General features: G+C 39.3%; 1 protein-coding gene across 4 annotated transcripts in view; it reads right to left on the bottom strand.

Annotated features, from left to right (window-relative positions):
* The window catches only part of LOC118430412 (rap1 GTPase-activating protein 1-like), a 124,219-nt gene that overhangs the window by 65,556 nt on the left and 34,718 nt on the right, over positions 1–23,945 (bottom strand). Inside the window, exon 1 of one of the 4 annotated variants that reach the window (XM_035841268.1) lies at positions 18,173–18,276. The exons of the other annotated variants lie outside the window; for them this stretch is intronic. Coding sequence (XP_035697161.1) covers positions 18,173–18,261 — 89 coding nt within the window. The 5' untranslated portion in view covers positions 18,262–18,276. Of the gene's footprint in view, positions 1–18,172; positions 18,277–23,945 lie in introns of those variants that run through there. 4 annotated transcript variants of the gene reach the window in all.

The raw sequence follows: 23,945 nt of genomic DNA, 5'->3' as shown, positions 1-23,945 counted from the left end.
TTTTTGTTCTGTGGGTGAGAGAGATTGTAGCGTTGTGTGTCGGAAAAAGATTGATTGTCAAGACAATACCTTTAATATTTGGTATAAGTGATTGGTATTGTATAGTGTATATCGTTACAAACTTAATAAAATGTCTGTGTTTATTTTGGGTTTTAAGTAAAAAATAATAAAAGAAGTTGTTCTTTCACTACCCCAAAAGCGCTCTCACATCGACAAAAGTTCGCACTCACTCAGACCCAAAAAATCGCTCACTCCTACAGCCGGGTTGGCAGGGAAGCCTCCCGAAGTGAGAGAACTTTTTGTTCTGTGGGTGAGAGAGAATTGTAGCGTTGTGTGTCGGAAAAAGATTGATTGTCAAGACAATACCTTTAATATTTGGTATAAGTGATTGGTATTGTATAGTGTATATCGTTACAAACTAGACAAAATGTCTGCGTTTATTTTGGGTTTTAAGTAAAAAATACTAAAAGAAGTTGTTCTTTCACTACTCCAAAATCGCTCTCACATCGACAAAAGTTCGCACTCACTCATACCCAAAAAATCGCTCACTCCTACAGCCGGGTTGGCAGGGAAGCCTCCCGAAGTGAGAGAACTTTTTGTTCTGTGTGTGAGAGAGAATTGTAGCGTTGTGTGTCGGAAAAAGATTGATTGTCAAGACAATACCTTTAATATTTTGTATAAGTGATTGGTATTGTATAGTGTATATCGTTGCAAATTGAACAAAATGTCAGCGTTTATTTTGTGTTTTAAGGGAAAAAATACTGAAGGAAGTTGTTCATTCACTACCCCTAAAACGCTCTCACAACGACAAAAATTCGCTCTCACTCAGACCGAAAAATTCGCTCCCTTCTAAAGTCGGGTTCGTAGGAGAGCCTCACGAAGTGAGAGAACTTTTTGTTCTGTGGGTGAGAGAGAATTTTATGGTTGAATGTCGGAAAAAGATTTATTGTCAAGACCATATCTTTGGAATGAATGATTTTATTGTATAGTGTATATCGTTATAAACTAAACAAAATGTCAGTGTTTATTTTGCGCTTGAAACAAGAAAGCTTCTGAAAAAAAAGGTGGCTGATGCGTATTTTGAAAAAAGCCAGTATGCAGATATATTCGAGAAAATCAGTTTGTTCTTGTGTAATTCTGTGATATAGATGTTGTATGGGCATTTTATGGAAAGTTAGAACGACATATAAGCAGAGTATCGCACGTCTCATTCAAATATCCCAACATCGAAAAAATGCAGAAGTATAACAGGTGCAAATGTGAGTGTTAATGTTCTATACAAAAGTATTGTTAATAAGTATTTCAATGGATGCACAAATTAGTATTTTAATGGATGTAAAAAAAGAAAAAAAAAGGTTAAAAAAAATAATTGCCTCCCCGGAATCGAACTGGGTGCTTTGGTTTACAATGCGCCAATTCTCCCACTGCGCTAGAGCGACCATGTTCAAGGAAGGACTGTTTAAACAGGTATATAAAATATTTGGCATGGAAAGATACTGAAGGAAGTTATTCTTTCACTATTCCGAAAGCGCTCTCACATCGACAAAAGTTCGCACTCACTCAGACCCAAAAAAATCGCTCACTCCTACAGCCGGGTTGGCAGGGAAGCCTCCCGAAGTGAGAGAACTTTTTGTTCTGTGTGTGAGAGAGTATTATAGCGAAGTGTGTCGGAAAAAGATTGATTGTCAAGACAATATCTTTAATATTTGGTATAAGTGATCGGTTTTGTAGTGTATATCTTTACAAAGTAAACAAAATGCCTGCGTTTATTTTGCGTTTTAAGTAGAAAATACGAAAAGAAGTTGTTCTTTCACTACTCCAAAAGCGCTCTCACATCGACAAAAGTTCGCACTCACTCATACCCAAAAAATCGCTCACTCCTATAGCCGGGTGGGCAGGGAAGTTCCCGAAGTGAGAGAACTTTTTGTTCTGTGTGTGAGAGAGAATTTTAGCGTTGTGTCGGAAAAAGATTGATTGTCAAGACAATATCTTTAATATTTGGTATAAGTGATTGGTATTGTATAGTGTATATCATTACAAACTAAACAAAATGTCTGCGTTTATTTTGCGTTTTAAGTAAAAAATACTAAAAGAAGTTGTTCTTTCACTACTCCAAAAGCGCTCTCACATCGTAAAAAGTTCGCACTCACTCAAACCCCCAAAATCGCTCACTCCTAGAGCCGCGTTGTCAGGGAAGCCTACCGAGGTGAGAGAACTTTTTGTTCTGTGTGTGAGAGAGACTTTCAGCGTTGTGTGTCGGATGAAGATTGATTGTCAAGACAATATCTTTAATATTTGGTATAATTTATTGGTATTGAAAGGTGTATATCGTTACAAATTGAACAAAATGCCAGTGTTTATTTTGCGTTTTTAGTAAAAAATACAAAAAGACGTTGTTCTTTCACTACTCCAAAAGCGCTCTCACATCGACAAAAGTTCGCACTCACTCATACCCAAAAAATCGCTCACTCCTACAGCCCCGTTGGCAGGAAAGCCTCCCGAAGTGAGAGAACTTTTTGTTTTGTGTGTGAGAGAGAATTTCAGCGTTTTGTGTCGGAAAAAGATTGATTGTTAAGATACTATCTTTAATATTTGGTATAAGTTATTGGTATTGAAAGGTGTATAACGTTACAAACTGAACAAAATGCCAGTGTTTATTTTGCGTTTTTAGTAAAAAATACTAAAAGAAGTTGTTCTTTCACTACTCCGAAAGCGCTCTCAAATCGACAAAATTTCGCACTCACTCATACCCAAAAAGTCGCTCACTCCTCTAGCCGGGTTGGCAGGGAAGCCTCCCGAAGTGAGAGAACTTTTTGTTCTGTGTGTGAGAGAGAATTTCAGCGTTATGTGTCGGAAAAGATTGATTGTCAAGACAATATCTTTAATATTTGGTATAAGTGATTGATATTAAATGGTGTATATCGTTACATACTCAACAAAATGTCAGTGTTTATTTTGCGTTTTAAATAAAAAATACTAAAAGAAGTTGATCTTTCACTACTCTAAAAGCGCTCTCACATCGACAAAAGTTCGCACTCACTCAGACCCAAAAAATCGCTCACTCCTACAGCCGGGTTGGCAGAAAGCCTCCCGAAGTGAGAGAACTTTTTGTTCTGTGTGTGAGAGAGAATTTCTGCGTTGTGTGTCGGAATAATATGATTGTCGAGGAAATGTATATATATTATATAATAGAATGCCATTGTTAAATTGTTTATTATTGGAAACTGAAGAAACTGACACTGTTCATTGCCTTTTAATAGTTAAGAAAACTCAAGCAAGTTATTCTTCCACTATTCCGAAAGCGCTCTCACATTGACAAAATTTCGCTCTCACTCAGACCAAAAAAATTCGCTCACTCCTCCAGCCGGGTTGGTGGGGAACGCTCCCGAGGTGAGAGAACTTTTTGTTCTGTGGGTGAGAGAGAATTTCTGCGTTGTGTGTCAGAATAATATGATTGTCGAGGAAATGTCTATAATATAACAGAATGTCATTTTTGAAATGGTTTATTATTGAAAACTGAAGAAAATGACACTGTTCATTGCCATTTGGAAGTTACGAAAACTCAAGCAAGTTATTCTTCCACTACTCCAAAAGCGCTCTCACATCGACAAAATTTCGCTGTCACCTCCAGCCAGGTTTGCGGGGAAAGTTCCCGAGGTGAGAGAACTTTTTGTTCTGTGTGTGAGAGAGAATTTCTGCGTTGTGTGTCGGAATAATATGATTGTCGAGGAAATGTCTATAATATAACAGAATGTCATTTTTGAAATGGTTTATTATTGAAAACTGAAGAAAATGACACTGTTCATTGCCCTTTAGAACTTAAGAAATCTCAATGAAGTTATTCTTCTACTACTACAAAAGCGCTCTCACATCGACAAAAGTTCTCTCTCACTCAGACGAAAAAATCGCTCACTCCTCCAGCCGGGTTGGCAGGGAAAGCCTCCCGAAGTGAAAGAACTTTTTGTTCTGTGTGTGAGAGAGAATTTTAGCGTTGAGTGTCGGAAAAAGATTGATCGTCAAGACAATGTCTTTAGTTTAAGTGATTGTTAGTGTATGATGTATATCGTTTCAAACTATACAAAATGTCAGTGTTTAACATGCGTTTGAAGTAAAGAAATGATGAAGGAAGTTATTCTTTCACTACTCCGAAAGCGCTCTCACATCGACAAAATTTCGCTCTCACTCAGACCAAAAAAATCGCTCACTCCTCCAGCCGGGTTGGCAGGGAAGCCTCCCGGAGTGAGAGAACTTTTTGTTCTGTGGGTGAGAGAGAATTTCTGCGTTGTGTGTCGGAATAAAGTGATTGTTGAGGAAATGTCTATAACATAACAGAATGTCATTGTTAAAATGGTTTATTATTGGAAAATGAAGAAAATAACACTGTTCATTGCCATTTGGAAGTTCAGAAAACTCAAGCAAGTTATTCTTCCACTACTTCGAAAGCGCTCTCACATCGACCAAATTTCGCTCTCACTCAGACGAAAAAATCGCTCACTTCTCCAGCCGGGTTGGCAGGGAAGCCTCCCGGAGTGAGAGAACTTTTTGTGCTGTGTGTGAGAGAGAATTCTAGTGTTTGTGTGTCGGAATAAAAATGTCTGCTGTATCAAAGAATAGTTTGTCTTTAGAAAGAATAATTCGATATGTGTTTGAGAGTTGATTTCTGCAAGTGTTTGAGACAAAAAAATTGCACATTTGTTGACGCGCCATATTCTCGTGGCTTCTGCACTATGTGAAGAATGCAATCAACCCCCAAAACTTTAAAGTCGTCGTACTTATACATCCGAACAAGGATCTTTTAATCAGTTCTCTTCAGGGACGGATTTTTTTCCAGCTTAAGCTCTCTTACCATAGGTGACTGACTTGCAGAAACATCTTGCTGTGTATTTGAAAAAATTCAGCCTCAGTTTTGGGGTGATATTAGTTTTGACAAATATTATGTCTGACCTCAAGAACGATCTGAAAGAGTATCTAAGAAAGATATCGAGCGTACAAGTTTGAGTCGGTGAAAGACAACTTATATGACATGTGTGCGTGCATTCTATGACTCCAGAGAAATTCCAGCTACGGTATACTTCCAATAAGTGTCTCAATATGGGAAAAAAGCAAATCATATAAGCTATATAACAGATCAAAAGTCAAAGTCATGCTGGCAATTGTATCATCAATGTTGAAATAGAGATGGATTTGAATAGCGGTCACGGTATTCACTTACTAATACGTTTGAAGTGACGTATTTGAATTAGCAAGTCTCGAAGAACTAATGCGTTGATACAACGATGGCATAACGTTATATTGTTTTGTCTGCATAAACAGTTCTGTGAGCATAAACATAAGCGCTGAGTGAGAATAAGAGGCGGAAACAACAAAATCGTTGTTGTGTCAGAAATGTTACAGCCTCTATATTGAAGAACAAAGTACATGTTGAACTGAGAAACCGTGTGTACATTTATAACATTTGTGAAGAATTGTATATGACGAAAAGTTACCTTTTAAAAAGCTGTCACTTTGTGCAAACTTTTTCAACTTTTTAGTGGGAGAGAAAAATCTGTCTATGTGTGAGACCTTTTTCAACTCTTGTGTGAGAGAGAAAAATCTGTCGATGTGTGCGACCTTTTTCAACTGTTGTGTGAGAGAGAAAAATCTGTCAATGTGTGCGATTTGTTTCCACTGATGTGTGAGAGAGAAAAATCTGTCTGTGTGTGAGACCTTTTTCAACTCTTCTGTATGGGAGAAAATTCGTTCTATGTATACGTTTAATTTTGCGACACTTGGCCCCCAATAGCATGACCCGTCTCTGACGTTAATGATAACCCTGCTTCACAGTGTTTCTTTCAATCATATTAGGAGATGTCACTGAAGTAAACATATTTGCTGTAATGGGGTAAATGACTTGTATGAAATTAACTTAATTTCATACCCATTGGTACAGTAATTGTTATTGACTGACAGAACGTCATGACCTGGCTTTTAATATTGTTGTTACTCAGGTATAATAAATTCATTTAAGACCTTCTAAGTGGGTTATAATTGCTTTAAATCATATCAAGTGACCTTCTTGAAATATTCCAATGGAGCAAATCTCATTCCTGATGCTGGTCCAAACGCATTGTAACCAGCATGTACATGTATATGTTTAGTTCAACATTCGCAGTTCCTTGAAAGTATGAAAATGGTATTTTACCTTTGGCTTAGTAAGCTTTGAACGGTCTGAGTGAAGAAAAGTTATAGCTGTGATGCAAGCATATCTTATATCACTTATTATATCATAATCATAGTTACTCTAGTATCTCATGCAACAAGCATCCCGTACAATTGCTACAGGTAACCATCTTGTGGGGCAAAAGACACAAATAACTTGTGCACATGTATGGTAGCAAACTATGCAACACTTGTGACAATTTGTTACAAAAAGACAGACTTTTGGTACAGTCATTGACATTGTTTGAATTAAGCATTTCCAAGACATTGAACTGGATGTCTACTGTCTAATACAGCAGTGGTGGGGCAAATGGCTTGAACAAAATGTGATCAGCTTCCAGCTGGTTTGAATAAAATCAGATTGTTATAGGGCTTATTCAGTCACGTGATCCACCCTCCGGACGCCATGGCAACGAGCGAAGTCGGCCATTTTGGGGTCCACTTTGAGCGAGGCTCACAGCGGCTCGCTATGCAACTCTCCGTAAAAATTGAAAATATTTCTTATGCAACGCACAATTTCCCTTCAAAGCGTTTAGGTTCATAATCAGGGTGTGCTATCTTGTGGTGGGATGTTGGTCTAGCACTGGTAAAGCCTACACACATCGGGTAACAGTTAAGTTTGTTTCGCGTTTCTCGTGTAACAAACAAGCAAAGCCGGGACGGGAACGAAGTCATGTACTAGTGCTACGACTCGGAAACAAATGTGGGTTTCTGCCATAAGTAGAGCTCATCTTACTGGTAGAATTTTCAGAACGAATGTGTGTAGTACAAATTTTGTATCTGAACAAGACAGTAAACGACGGGTCAGATAACTTTCCACTGTCACTGTTGCCGTGCTCGGGGACCCGGAGTGGGTCAAACTTTCCCTCACTGATAATGGGAAAATGGGTGATTTCTACCCGATTTATGTAGTGAAAATAAGATTTAAGGTTGTAGACTCTTTGTATAGTCAAACATCGTGCAACCCACTTCACTTTCTTCAGACACTTGGAGACCCACGCTGTACATCGCTGTACTGTGTAGCGCATGGACCCCAAGATGGCGGCGCACGGGAGCAAGGGGTGATGACGTCACGTGAATAAGCCCTATATAAAGAGCGCATGACCCGTCTCTGACGTTATTGATAACCCTGCTTCACAGTGATTCTTTCAATCATATTAGGAGATGTCACTGAAGTAAACATATTTGCTCTATTGGAGTAAATGACTTAATTTCATACCCATTGGTACATTAACTGTTATGGACTGACAGAACGTCATGACCTGGCTTTTAATATTGTTGTTACGCAGGTATAATAAATTCATTTAAGACCTTCCAAGTAGGTTATAAGATGCTTTAAATCATATCATAATCAAGTGACCTACATGAAATATTCCAATGGAGCAAATCTCATTCCCGATGCTGGTCCAAGTATGTTGTCACCTGTACGTATCGTTCAACATTCAATTTCTTGAAAGTATAAAAAAGGTATTTCATGCCTTTGAACAGTCTAGGTGAAGTAAACTTATAGCTGTTCTACAAGCATATCATAAATCAATTGTTAATAGTTTCTATATAGAATTACATGCAATTAGCACCCCATAGAAGTTTTCAGTTATGCAATGAATAGCTACGATTTCTTGTTAATACATACAATCATGTATTCTGGTCCTGGTCCTTTTCTGTTTAACATCTTACCGCCGTGAATGTGTGTGGGAGTTTCTCATCTAGCTACATTTGTACAGATGGTGAAATGGATGGACAGCTACACAATTGACAATTGACACCGATAGTATGACTGATGTTGAAAATATCTTGTACATATGATGACTGAGCCAACTGTATCTTTTTATGGTGAACCACTATTAGCAACACTTACACTTGCAGTATATCATTAACAGCATGGAGGTGAAGTTCTGTTAAAGCTTCTTCCAAATTTATCAAACTTCTTCAATATATAGAAACAAGACATCCAGCCAGGAGTAAAAGTAGCCTACTATATCTTGTATCATAATGGACATTGACAAATTCCTCATTAAGTTCTCATAAATATTATGTTTTGCAAAAAAATGCAACTGCTGTCACAACTTTGGGTATGAGAATGTCTGGTCATCTTGCAAACAGTCATAAGTCCAGGATAATGTAAACTACGCAATAATCATCTCTAAGTCCTCAAATTTCTGTTGCCATGTTGATCAACGGATATAATTCATGAAAATGAGGACCTTATTTGCAATCTAATAAGAAACAGGCATACTACATCAGTTGCAGTGGTTAGAATCATTGGCATGAACGCATTGGGTCATTCAACTCCAGATCACAATCTTCTTCCAAAGACTGACTTCAAAGTTGGTACAGGTACAGACAGGAGTCCGCAAGTGCAGACAGTTGTCAGCAGGTGCAGACAGGTGTCAGCAGGTGCAGACAGGTGTCAGCAAGTGCAGACAGGTGGCAGCAAGTGCAGACAGGTTTGAGAGGATGCATGCAGGGGTCAGCAAGTGCAGACAGGTAGCAGTAAGGACAGACAGGTAGCAGTAAGGGCAGACAGGTGGCAGGTGCAGACAGGTGGTAGTAAGGGCAAACAGGTGGCAGTAAGGGCAGACAGGTGGCAGTAAGGGCAGACAGGTGGTAGTAAGGGCAAACAGGTGGCAGTAAGGGCAGACAGGTAGCAGTAAGGGCAGACAGGTGGTAGTAAGGGCAAACAGGTGGCAGTAAGGGCAGACAGGTGGCAGTAAGGGCAGACAGGTGGCAGTAAGGGCAGACAGGTGGTAGTAAGGGCAAACAGGTGGCAGTAAGGGCAGACAGGTGGCAGTAAGGGCAGACAGGTGGTAGTAAGGGCAAACAGGTGGCAGTAAGGGCAGACAGGTGGCAGTAAGGGCAGACAGGTGGTAGTAAGGGCAAACAGGTGGCAGTAAGGGCAGACAGGTGGCAGTAAGGGCAGACAGGTGGCAGTAAGGGCAGACAGGTGGCAGTAAGGGCAGACAGGTGGCAGTAAGGGCAGACAGGTGTACTGTAAGGGCAGAAAGGTGGCAGCAGGTGCAGACAGGTGTCAGTGCAAACAGGTGTGAGAGGATGCAGACAGGTGTCAGAGGATGCAGACAGGTGTCAGAGGATGCAGATAGCAGTCAGCAAGTGCAGACAGGTACATGTAGCAATAAGGGCAGACAGGTGTCAGCAGGTGCAAACAGGTGTGAGAGGATGCAGACAGGTGTGAGAGGATGCAGACAGGTGTCAGCAAGCGCAGACAGGTGTTTAGAAGGCAGTAATCCAGCCAATTAGCAAAGCAAGTATAAAAGATATAAGACGCATCAGCTATGACAGATCAACAGAATGAAACCTAAAATTACTGGTGTATTATTACATCTTTACAGCCGTATTTTCATTACAAAACAACTGCATATCTTGTAAATCTATTACCTTGACATTGAGATAGCAAAGAAAATGTGTAAAATGACACTGCATCATATTTCCTAGTTAGTTAGTTTATGGATCATAAGATAAGCAAGAACCTGATCAATTGATAAGGTTGTCTGTATGGAGATTGTTACGCAACATGTTTTCCAGCGCAGTTCAACTGCCTTAGACAGGAAACATCACAAAAGGGATTGAAACACTCCCATTGGCCATAGACATACTACAAAGGGAGCTTTACCTTGACCAGAGAGTTTTTTTTCATATACAAAGATTTATTTTGCTACCCATTTTTTTTTTAAGATGCAGAAAATGCCAGGAATGAATCTACAAGGACAGTCTACAAGCTGATCCACACTTGAAGTGTATCATCACTGGCCACTTATTGCCAGCCCCAGTCATCAGTGAACCAGTGCCTAGAAACGTGACATTAAGCACTACCAATTAAAATCAATGGCAGACGGCATTGCCGCACTCCAATAAACAACCCTACCGTGCTCTTTGTAATATCCTGTATGTACAATAGCTATCAATAGCAATTACTTTCAAGGCAGACAGAGGACTGCAGGTGCTGACATGTGTCCAGACTTCTTTCTCTAATTTGTTCCATTACTAAAGCATAGGTTACTATGTAAATTAGGGGTGGGTACCGGTATACATACATACCGGTACAACACCCTTTTTTCTTGTTGGACCAGTCCAGAAAAAACGTAAATGAAAAAAAACAACAACAATGGAACGGATTTTGGACTGATTAGAAAATGAAAAAATCATACTGGAAGGTGCTTACCAGCCCAAGAAAATAATAAGACAAAGTAGAGGAGAGTTTCTACATTAAAACTGGGTCTAAGTTAACAGAGTCATTAATATTGTTAACAAACAAACAGATTGATTTGTAGCCAAATGGACCACTGTTTTGAGTATTGCCCATTCGCAAGTTTTCACAGATAATCAGGTCTACGTTAAGGTCCGCACCTAGACCTGGTCCTCTGGACCTGGACGGTACCTGCACTTGAATTTCCTGTACTGGTACCCACCTCTAATGTACATACATCAATAAATGTACAATGTAGTTGTAATGTATATTTCCCTTTGTTCCTTCCTGAACATAATACCAAATTTTGGCCTGGTCTAATGTTACAGATTTTCAATCTTATCATAATAAGAAATGAATGATGGAGGTTGATCTATCAGTCTTAAATACCTTTTTTCTTTACCAACAATCTTTCTCTACAAAGCAAGCAAAAAGCACAAAATCAATAGAATCATAAAGGTCAATGTGATGTTTGTATCTGCAACTCTAATGTACATAGGAACGACTTGACGACAGTCTATTGGTACGAATATTCACTATAATCTAGTGATTTTGGCTGCAAATCTGTGCGTCATATCATACCTCATTCATGCCTTAAAAAGCTTGCATATGCAGATGAAAGCTATACTGGCGATAAGTGTCAAGAAAAGACGTTTCTCAGGAGAGGAAAAAGAATTAGCCAATTGCTTCTACCTCTACGTGTTTTGAATTTCAGTAAAGACATGAGAAAGTTGCAAGAACTGTCTGATTTGTATCATTATATCCAGAATTTTAGCTGAAGCTGACAAGCCATCTTTTAAACAGTTTTCTAAACACAAGATTCTAGAAACGTGTTTGGAATAAAGACAGCCAAACAAGGTCATTCAACTGAAAATACGATGCTACTGATCCAGTCATAAATTAAAATCTAATATGGATGTACTACCATATTTCCAGTCAATTTGGAAGAATCCATTACAACAGCAAAGGGATGATGATGAAACACGTGGAATGGGTTCAGATTTTCTAGAATATGTCTGTGACATGTGCAATGATCTTCTATCAAATTGTCTCAGGCAAATCTTTTGAACATCCCATAAATTTGATTAGTTCAAAACCACAAGCCTTTTTTGAGTTTACTCCTCCATTCATATTGGACTATCCTGGGCAGTAATTTAGCACAGTCATGATTTGCAAACATGGAAAGGAAAGGGAACCCTGAAAGCCACAAGAAGATACCCATCATACCACGGACACATTTTCACTCTCCCTCCATATCCCTCCATATGGTGGCTCTGGCAATCGCTAAATCCCACCCTAACAGTCCATATCCCAATTACGGCATTAGTCCAAAGCCTCTAAGCACTGAACAGAGATGCCGTTTATCCCACCAGCTTTGGCTTTCCCTGCTGCCCCAAAGATGAAAATCCTCTGGCGGGGTTTTGTCAGGTTTACGGTCTTCAGGGGCTGAAAATGTGAGCGGTGGCTTTAGGTCTAAGCTGAGTCCTATAAATGGCCAGAGGGCTTGTTTTCTTCTATGGCTTGAACTTCTGTCTGAGCCTGTTGTCATTCTATGACACTATACAGACCATTATTACAACTTAACTTAACTAGGGGCAGTAAAACCCTGAAGGACAAATAAGGAAGTCAGCTGATGATCCTGTTTCTTAAAGTATTAAGCATCAAGCAGAAAAAATATTCAACTCAAAGGATGGGGGAATGTGTCTAATTGTTCTTGTACCAGAGTGGAAAGATAATTCTATCAATGACCAGAAGAAAACAACATCCTTGCTATAATGTAGAAACTATAAACTGTTAGAAAATGATTCAGCGGACATGAACAGTTAACAAACATACAAATTACAGCAATTATTAATGACAAAACAGGGATGTATGAATAAAAATGACAGTAACGGATAGCATGCCTTACCACAGTAGAACTTTCAGCACCAAGGAAAGGCATAGCAACCAAGCAGGGTGGATAAACTTGTTTGGCCCTTTGCACCTTCGTTTACAAGCCAAAAGTCAATCTGGAGGCCTTATCTTTCCATTCACTTCATGAAATAATCGAAGAATTTCACATACCACACACACTTCATCTGTATAGCCATACGTATATGTTTTGTTTATATGTCTATTTCCTGGTCTACTTTGATAATGTTTCTATATTTTTTCATATCAAGGTTTCGTTGAAAAGGTTCATCAGTCACGTATATTTACAGTTACTATCAACTTTCTTCAAACAGTGACTGTTAATTAAAGGTAGAGAACGTACCTCCTAATACGTACGGACAGACATCTAAAATTTGGAGGTACGTTCTCTACCTTTAATTAACAGTCACTTTTTTTAAAGAAAATTGATAGTAATATCAATGTTTGTTTGGACTTTTGCTTGCTTCCATAATTTTGCAGAACAGCAGTATGTGTACTTCCCTGACTTTTCTTTGACTTTTCATGTTTTTTTTTCAAATTTTCTTTTGCTGTGTTTCATTTCCTAACTGTTTCCTGAAAACACTACAAAGTAACAGAGAAGATGCCTTATGTACCAGATGTCCCTGGAGTTGCCTGCTCTCCAGTTCTAATCATCACAAGTGGTTTTACTGCCAACATCTCCATATTTACAGCCTCCTCCGTAGTCCAGTCGTCAATCAAGGTCAATAAATCTGCCACAATAAGACAGCTGCGTCTCACGGGAAGGAAGATCATTCTGGTAATTAAATGCCAGACCAGACGTATTGCAGGCCATAGTAAAATCGATACCGGCACACTGTATGACAGATCTATCTCGTTCCGTGGCAACGTGTACAGACTATTGATGATTATTAGGAAATCTGTCAAAATGTGACAACTGTATTCACTAGACTGACTACATCATATTGATGCTTTACCAGAACAAATACCTTGCAGGCAATGTACCATCAAATTAACACATGGCATAGACAGTTGACAGACAGTATGGAACCATAAAAATATCAACTGAAAATGTAAATGTATGCTCGCTTGGTTGAAATATCAAGAAAAGGTATATGGTGTGGTGTCTTGTGACAAAAGGCAAAATGTACCGAGCGTGAGATTTATCTAATACCAGCATTAATCATTTTGATGATTCAGCAGACTACAAATTATGTAGTTTAAAATGATTGGCAGAAGAACATGAAGTAAAAATTTCATCTCTCCAAAAAACTTTCAGCCCTTTCAATGTCAAGTAACAAGCCGGTACAAGCTGGTGCGTCATGCCAAGGCCGATTACTGGGTATACTGGCAATGTACAATACAGGTTTACGCATGTGATGTGCCTCCGCTATGATATAAGCACCACTGTAGGACCCTTACAGTTCTGAGGAGTCTTTTGCACGTCATAACGGATGTCAACGATGAATGTACGGCTACCAACTGCTGTTTGCACGTGTTGACATTCAAAAATGCACTTCACACAATCAACAGCGATGAATGTACAGCTACCAACTGCTGTTTGCACGTGTTGACATTCAAAAATGCACTTCACACAATCAACAGTGATGAATGTACAGTTACCAACTACTGTTTGCACGTGTTGACATTCACGAATGCACTCCACACAATCAACAACAAGTGCGGGGGAATAAAATGCATACCAGTTCAACTGGACCAGTTTTTACCCGAATTTACCTGAACTGCAGAGACTGTGTAGCATGCCCCCACAGTCAGGAGCTGGAAGGCGGGTAGCCCACTGTTGCTCCTCCGTCAAGTATGGCTTTAATGTATCCGTCTGTCTTGTTTTTGAAGCAGTTCACTGTGTTCTGGATTACAACATCCACAGGGAGTTCATTCTAGCTATAGGCTAATACCATCTAAAAATGGCACTGTTTCAATGTGGCTTGTGACTAGAGGTGATTGCCTGTGCCAACTAGGTTTGACTGTACATGTAAGTCTCAAAGTTTGGGATTATATATACTGTAATTCAAATACTAGAAATCAAAAGCTACATATAATATCAACTCTCATAATTCCACGCGGTACTGGGTGCTATATAATACTGCAAAATGAGAAAAAAAAACATGCATCTGGAGTGATTGTGAGTGTGAGTGACCATGCAAAATGAATTTGAAGATACATATTTACAGTTAAGATTTTTTTTACTAGCACTGAACTTGATATACACTGACTGAGATACAGATCACACAATCTATCTTCTGGGATCACCATGAAAATGTCAGAGTGATATATTCGATAGAGAAGGGTTGGGAACGTGGTGTCGCCATGACGTCCATGAAACCATTTTTCATGTCAAATTTTGGTCATGCCGACTTTGCCCTGCCCTGTGCAGTGCTGTGGGGATGGATTGACTTTGAGCACCCCAACCTCTGGGTCACTCCTCTAAAGTTCACAGCAATCAATCAAGTAAAGTTGAAATGTATTAGGCCAGTTACATGTGCGCATTTATTATGATGGACATCGATAAATGGGTAAACCATTGTTCTCTGCTAAGTTGTGGTCACGACAACTTTTGCAAAATGTAAGCACTAGAAGCTATTGTGACAAAAATGAGTCTGCTAAGCACCTTTGATAACTGACAAGTCGTTTAAGAGATTCGACCATTTGGATGGTTTATCTTTAATTGTCTATAGTTGATAAAAAAAAAGTATGGCCAACATGACTGTTTTTGTACAGTTATATGATCAGTTATATCTCACCAAGCTTTTACCACCTAAGAGATCTCCAAAAGACTATATTATATTATATATTTCTACTATTTCTACTAAAAGCACAAAATCCCACCATCATACAGAACGTGGGACAGTTCATTAACCACTGCCTTCAAAGAAGAAGTCAAACCCGATAATAGTATTCATAGTATCATATAGTTGATAAGACACTAGTTTTATGTACCACACTGATTACTTCTCTTAGTTCTTGTGCAATTAGTCTTCGGGCATGATTTTGCAAATTAACATTATAATATTATGCAGGAACCATTAGTCTTTTGCCAAAACAATATAAATGAAATTGCCATCAAATAAAATCATTGCGGCCATATGTGATATCATAATGATAAAACCGAAGTGCTATGATATACAATGTATACATTTTGTAATCGTACTACCAGTAAAATCCTGTAGTGCATATGTGGAAAATATTTGTCCATGAATAGTGATTTCCTGCACTAATATAAAAACTCAACGGAAATTCGTACAAAGTGGAGCAACCCACACATGGTTGTGCATGAAGGGAAGCAATTAATGATCTTCATTTATTCACAAATTTTCACAACACCTCGATCTGCAATGGATCAGGAAAGGGGTTTCTACAAGTGCCACCATCTTCCATGTCTAGCTTCTGCTGTTCTGCTAATTCATATTCAACTGAGGGAGTTATACACAAAGTGAATTAAAGGCAGCCCTGTTTCTATTTCTGACATTTTGCGACTAAAAGTGCTTCCGTCTTCCATGTCTGGCTTCTGCATTTATTTTGTTCTCCTAATTCATATTCATCTGAGGGAGTTACATGTACTGTATACACAAAGTGAATTAAAGGCACCCCTGTTTCCTTTTCTGACATTTAGTGACTGTGCTGCTTCAATTTGCATACTGAGCATACACCAGAAAGGTGACCTATTGTTATTAATTTGATTCGGCCGACAGCGTAGCAGCCGGCATCCCATAAAAGTGATTGATGTCGCTCCAGGTGCCACAGAGGCACATGTACCCTCAGGGTGGGAGATCTGCAGGAACCTGGGGTATTTCAACGTGATCTGTCATTTTTGTCGTGCTTGCAAAACAGTCCTATGCTATCTTTCTCTTTGTCGTGCTCAGAAAACAGTCCTATGCTATCTTTCCCTTTAGGTAATCTTAATAATTTCTGAATAATCTTAGCATAGCGTATACCCCAGGATTAAACATAAAAATATATTGTAATAGAAGTTTGCTGTGCGACTGACATTGATCTCTACATCACATTTTACACATTACATAGGTATGAGTTTGGGTTGAAGGAATTGCCTCTGTCCATTATAAAGGATGACTTAAATGTAAACTTTACTCTTCTGTGGCCGGGGAACAGCAACCCAGCAGTGGCCATGTTGTATAATTCATATAGAAATGAGAAGAATGTCTTCCACATGCCGATTATCTTGAGGGCTCCCTTCTGCTGTGCAATTTCACAAATGATTCTATATGAAGTGTGGACTCTACAAAGTACACTTGAAATAACGCATTGTCAATCTTTCCTGCCAGAAGATAGCACGTTGTCCTTGACAGTGTGTGTGAGATAACATACTGACGCACTTGTGCCCAAATTACCATTGGAGAGGGTCTTAGAAGTGTCTCTCAAATCTACCCATCCTCTAAGGAGAATTGAATTAAGACGTCACACTGAGGAAGTACTATCAAAGGCCTCCATGACAATGTAGACCTTGTACAGGATGCATAGCATACCAAGCAATTGTCCCTCCGGATCCCCTTTTCTATTCCTCCTTTTTTATAAAGGCTTGCAGGCTTTATTAAAATACGATTGACTCTATACTAATGGGAATTGATAAAAGACCAGCCTAAAAAAGCACAATAAACATTTGATGAATTATGTGCATCTTTCACTCGGTTTTGAAAAACCTGCTCCGGAGGGACACGGTAGTTTTGAAAGAGAAAAATGCAGGGGAAGCACAATGATGTTCATTAAAAACTAGGGGTGGGTACAAAACCGTTTTTTCTTATTGTACTGGTCCGGAAAAACCAGACCTGAAAAAAATAGGTGGACCGGATGTTGGACCGATTAGAAAATAAACGGATTATATGATCAGAAATTCACGCGTTTTGGGCCTTACCGGTCGACAAAAATAACGAGTGCAAAGCAGTTAGAGTTTATAGTAATCTTTACAAAGTCTTCCAGTCAATCGTGCAGAGGCAGTTAGTCTTGCAGGATTTTAGAACGCCAGTGGGAGTCAAATACTCCACAAAACATACTATTTGTAGCAAAATGTACCATTTTTTTTAGTATTGTCCAGTAACATGCTCTCACATACTGAATCAGGTCCAGGTTCAGGTCCAGACCTGGATCTGATCCTCTGGACCTGAACCGGACCTGGACCTGAATTTTCTGTACCGGTACCCACCCCTATTAAAAACCATATCAAGCTGGCATTCAGCAAGGTAAAACCCTTTAGAAATACAACTTTTATCAGTTGTATGTAACAAATAAAGTGTATGAAACAAACATATGAATATGATTAAATATAATAAAATGAAAAGAAATTATTAAATTGGCTAAAAAGGGGATGGTGATAGATATGGAGTGATGAGACTTAATGAAATATCATACTAACTGAACAAATGTTCGGATCAACAGTTTATAGGCCAAATTGTACTTATTATAATAAATGATTATGTTTATTAAATAGCAAAATCTCACTGAAATAAAGAAAGCATATACAGGTATACAACTAATGCAGCAAAACTCAAGAACATTCAAACGTTTGACAAAATGGGTGGTGTAAAGAAAAAGACAAGCTGCTTGCAGACTGCCATCTTGTTTTCTTCTTCTAAAACACCACCAAGGCCATCTGTTGTTCCGAGACATTCCTATACGGTCGCTCTTCGTGTATGATGAGCAGAACAATAAAACCTGTCCATCTGCTGCATTTCAGAGCAAATGTTATTCAACACTTAAGAGATCACAATGCAAAAAAAGTGACCATCTTGTCCGACTCTGTATTCCATAACATTTACATTAGGAAAAGCAACCATCTGGGTTTCTGTTTGCAGCTGTAACAAATTGCTTGTAATACTGAATGATGATTGCAGCTCCCAAAACTCTTACCTGACTGTATTCCTCTTCTTTCGAAAAGGTGAGGGAAACGGGGAGGAGAAAGGCGAGCAGAGCATGGTGGGCCTCTTTGCCAGCATCATTTTCACCAAATTCTCAATCAAGTCCAGTAGGAAGGTCCAATAAAGGTGGTGTTAGCCGCATGAAAGGCTTAGCCCAACTCAAAATTTCAACTAATCACTGGCGAAGCCGCCACTTCGGGGAGCTAGTCCAAATACACGAGATCAATGAAGGCGTGTTGGATATCAGCCGCCGGCAAATGCCCCACGGGACGAGCTCACAGCCTTATCATGTAGCCTACCAGCGCACACATTACTAACACCGAAGGTAAATTCCTATGGCACTGCGCTTGTAATGGTCTACTTAAAACCATCGGGAGCCAAAATTGACTTGTGGGAAATGGAAAGAATCACGGAGGTGGTAAAAAGGATGTAGATGTTGATCAATTTTTACGCGAGGCGTGCGCACTGATGTGCCGCCTCCTAAACAGCTCATAATCTACCCGTGGTCTTTGAATATTCCCCCTGTAACCCCCGAAATCTTCTGCTGGTGCTCTGTGTCATGTTTTTGCTTCTTTGTTCTAGAATGGAAACCGGTTGTAAATTGGACATGTTGTCGTCGTGACGTTTCAATCCGCTACACATTAGATTTGGCACATTTTTCAGTGTCATTTAATAATGTAGCTGCCTGCATATTGCATCTGATGTACCTGCTGTTACAGATTGAAGCAGCATTAGTATTGACAGTCCTCACACCGATTTTTCTGTCAGGTGAAAAAACATTCAAAATTGTCTATTGCACAGGGTATTATCAACCTTTTCTCCCTGACTATTTCCAAGGGAAATGCACCAGCCATGGTCTGTATTGTAATTCTAAACTTATCATTTAATGGCTTTTGCACAGCTGGGTATGGTCATGCTCAGTTATCCAATTGCAATCCACGGCCAAGGAAATTTATTCCTCACTCCTCACACGATAAAAGTAAAATTTGAGCATGAAGACACAATGAAACAAAGGACTAGGATTACGTCCGAATTGAATCCTTAGAGACCTAGGTCAAGCATGCAAGGTACCAAATTCATGTTGATCTTTTCAATCAGCATCTTATTTTCAAATCTGACCAGAAAACGAATTGGTGTGCCACAAACCTTTCAGTCAATATAGATTAGTCCTTCAGACAAAGTCTGTCTTGTCAGCCTCCAATTTTATGGATGACGTCCTACTAGGGGTGGGTACTGGTACAGAAAATTCAGGTCCAGGTCCGGTTCAGGTCCAGAGGATCAGGTTGGACCTGAACCTGGACCTGATTCAGCATGACTCATACCAATGGTCCATTTTGCTACAAAGAAATCTGTTTGGTGGAGTATTAGACTCACACTGGTGTTTACAAATCCTACAATGCTAACTGCACCTGTACGATTGGCTGTAAAACTTGGTAAAAATTACTGTAAACTCTACTCTACTTCATTCTTGTTATTTTCTTCCACCTGCAAGTGCCAAAACGTGTGAATGCCTGATAAAATAATCTGTTAATTTCTAATCAGTCCGGTTTTTCTGGACCGGTCCAATAAGAAAAAACGGTGTACCGATACCCAGACCTACGTCCTACTGTAAACTATAAAAGGGAGAGGAATTACCCTTGACAGGGTGGGTGTGCCCAAAAGTGCTTGTTGAGTGTGATTGACAGTTGTCAATCAAAGGACATGATATACCTGTTTTATCAGAACTCATATCCAAAAGATATAAAAAAAATGTCTGACATCCATGCCTGAAGGCTCATGGCGTTGCGCACTGACATATGCAAAGGCATAATCTTTGGCATTTATGAATTTCAAAGTAAACTAGGCATTTCATGGTTTGATATGTATCTGAAGACTACATGTATGTGTGGGGTACTTAATACAAGAAAATTCATGGATTTCTAGACTTAGAATTTTGACCAGCTACAATAGATCACTGGTCTTAGAGCTACATGTATATCTACCACTGAAAGAAGCTTGACCATAGCATGTCCAGAAAACAGAATATCTTAACCAGAAGTTTGACTGCAATACCATAGAAAGCTACTAGGCTGCTAGAAGATATTGGGTCTTTATGTAGTATTGCAGGAGAACTTCCAGTTTTGATATCTATTGTTCTGGACAAGCCATGGTCATGACTTTTGGTTGGTAGGTAGCCCTTTGTGGGGCTAAGAAGTGACATAAACTTGGGAAGTGCAGGTGCAGCCGTTTAAGTTGCAGACTTCAAAATCCCAAGTTTCTTCTTCAAGGTCTTGTGCAACTGACCCCATGGCCAGTCTATATGAAATCTGATATTCTTTTCCACACTTCTATGGAAATTACTTACAACAACTTTCAAGTAGCTTATTACTTTTGATTGCAAGATCATTAGCCCAGCAGTTAATTCATAGAAATGATGTCATGAAAAAACCCTTTTGATGTTTGAAGCATGCTTAGCATGGTAGAAGGAGGCTTTTATATAAAAAGAAAAGACAAAGGGAAAAAAAAATCAAAATTATGGGTTCTGCTACCGGCTCTTTACTGAATAACAACTTTTCGAGACCACTTGTCATAACTAATTTCTTTTATAGAGAAACCCTACGATAAGAATGAACTTCCCCACCATTAAAATGTAATTGCCAATCAAAATTTCATCGTCCATTGTACTTGTTAAAAGACCTTTCTTGAAGCACATGTACAAATGTATATTAGTATCCTTCTATTCACAATGGGAAATTACTAGGTACACTAATGCAGATGGTTATACTTACAGATAATACAGAAATGTTAGCAATGGTTTTATGTTCACAATTCTTGCAGTGACCACTTCGCAAAAAAACTCAAAACCACTGCAATTTTTTGTTTTGTTTTGTCCAATCCCTTCCCCTTTGTCTATTATTATTATGCAATACATTCATATTGCACAGTATTATGATGCGTGTAATGGAGGAGCCTGCTACAGTGTAGACTAGGAGTGGGTACTGGTATGGTGTACCAGTACAAAACCGTTTTTTTTGGGGGGGGGGGGGACCAGTCTGGGTCTGAGGTAAAAGTTGTTTGGTGCAGGTATAATTTCAAATGTTACCTGCAACTGGGCTGGTATGCAGAAAAAAGTACATGTATTTCAAACCCTGACCTTTCCTTCTGTGGCAGAGATTGGAATAATCAGTTGTTTTTAAGTCTATGCAGTAAAGGTGGACTCTCAACAGACGTGGGGCACGCTTGCAGCATTGTTGCGTTCGTTCACTGCATCACTGTTTTGTTATTTTCTCCGATTTTTTATAATTCAGATATTGCATAATACGTAAAAGTATGACATAGAAGATGACAAAATACACAACAAGTAAGAAAATTCGTTCTTTATCTCTGAAATTCGTTGAGCATCTTCCGAAACCAGCAATGCCACAAGGGTGCCCCACGTCTGATGAGAGTGCACCTTAACTATGCGCGTCCTGCCTGCTGCAAACTAGAGATAACACAGGTAGGATTACAGGACCAAACACACATACATTTCCCAATGGTCTGGCAGAAAACATATCAGTGATACATGTACAACATGTATACAAAGAACTGTCACCAAAAGTTGAGACTAAATGCTACAGATACATTGTACAGTAGTATTCCTGAAGGTACTTTATCTCCCCTGGCCCTAATTGCAATCCTTACTGTGAGGGAGCTACAATGTACTTTATATACCAATTTAATTTCTTTGCCCTTAGATTTTTAGCATGAAATCGATGGGGTAGGCCAATAGAATAACATTGGAGATAATTGAAAATAACTGAATTTCTTGATCACAGAGGTCTCATACAGCAGCTATGAACTAAATAATAACCAATACATATTTTGTTATCCCATGGTACCCATTACAAGGATAGTCCACTATTAATTCATGGATGGATAATCAGGTTTCATCTGCTATGGCTGAAGGGACTCAGGTTAGAATGCAGATTGCTTAATCAATTGTAACCCATATTGGAATCTACCAGCAGCCTTCTTAACAAATATTATCGAGTTATCCTAGCTATATATTAGATTTTACAACATTAATGCATGCACAGGGAGAAAGACACAATTAATTGACCCTCCCCTCTGTTATTAAGGTTTGGGGACTGGAAAAAAAACAATTTTGTAACAATATTTGACAACCCAATGATCCCCTTTTGAAACAATTTCTTTTTTATTCTTAGATTTCCCTGCTTCATTTTTTCTGATTCAAAAATTAAAGTAATAGGTCACATGTACGTACATACCAGTCAGATACAAAATTATATGTCATCTTCCGCGGACATGTACCTGGCAGATGTGGCTGACGTGCATTTGAAAACGTATCATATTAGTCAGGAGCATCTGACAAAGTGTTGTCGTAGCTTCTGATTCACATGAAGATTGTGTGGGTTTCACATGCTGCGTGTATCAGCTTATTGAACTCAACAACAGGAAGAGCTTCAAAACATGGGCAATCAAGTCAAATACACTTAATACCTTTCCTACGTCAGAGGCAAATATCAAACAAAGAAATGAGCATAGCATGTTAAGGACCCAAATAACACTTTAAACTTCCCTTCCGAAGAGACTTAAAACTAAATGAGGGAAATTAGCTTAAAAGCAGTTAAGATCATAGACATCCGGTATTGCAAGGGTAAAACATAACTGACATTTTGATCATGAAATCATTACTGCACGAGCACGCCTCACCAAGCATCAATCTGAGTAATTCTGATCAGAATGCAAAACCCAACTGTCTTTAACCTACAAAGGTTTCAAACTTAAAAGCTGACACAAACAACTGGGGAGTAGTGCTTTAATCTAAAGCTGAAGTTTGATCTTTCTTATATCAATCCAATCTGCACTGGCCTGAACCACTGAGCTTAAAGATATTACTTATTATTAGTTTAGTCTGGTTCACTTAACTGCCTTCATTCAAAGTACATTAACCTCATAGTGCAAATGAGAGAACTCGGCAGCTTCCTTAGAGATTAGAGGATGTAGCTCTTCCTGCCAACTAGTCGCAAATAAGGGACACTTTACCAGTCATTTGAAGGTCAGAGAGACCTCTCTTCCTCCAGGGAACTCAGAATCTGATGCAAGGGAGGCGTAAGGGTCAGAGCGACCCTGTACATCTGAAGGATTTGTTTCCAAATATAATCGAGGTCACTCGAAAACAAGGCCCAAAGGCCTCTGGAGGCTAATCATTTCGTGCATGATGAAGACGGAAACAGCCCCCCTGCTCCCTAAGTCAGAAACATCACGCTGGCTTACGGCAAGAGAGGACCAAGGAGGTCCCCTTTAAACCTCCTTGTGAGGACAAACTGGAGATGAGAGAATGTAGCTCTTCCTGACAACTAGCCGCAAATAAGGGACACTTTACCAGTGAACTCAGAATCTGATGCAAGGGAGGTGTGAGGGTCAGAGCGACCCTGTACATCTGAAGGAATTGTTTCCAAATATAATCGAGGTCACTCGACAACAAGGCCCAAAGGCCTCTGGAGGCTAATCATTTCTTGCATGATGAAGACGGAAACAGCCCCCCTGCTCCCTAAGTCAGAAACATCACGCTGGGTTATGGGAAGAGAGGACCAAGGAAGTCCTCTTTAAACCTCCTTGTGAGGACAAACTGGAGATGAGAGAATGTAGCTCTTCCTGCCAACTAGTCGCAAATTAGGGACACTTTACCAATCATTTGAAGGTCAGAGAGACCTCTCTTCCTCCAGGGAACATCACGCTGGGTTTATAATGGCAAGGGAGGACCAAGGAGGTCCTCTTTT

Source organism: Branchiostoma floridae, chromosome 14 (genome assembly GCF_000003815.2).
Source record: "Branchiostoma floridae strain S238N-H82 chromosome 14, Bfl_VNyyK, whole genome shotgun sequence".
Lineage (NCBI taxonomy): Eukaryota > Metazoa > Chordata > Leptocardii > Amphioxiformes > Branchiostomatidae > Branchiostoma > Branchiostoma floridae.
The sequence above is the reverse complement of the archived record's forward strand: the minus strand, read 5'-3'. Positions and strand labels throughout refer to the sequence as shown.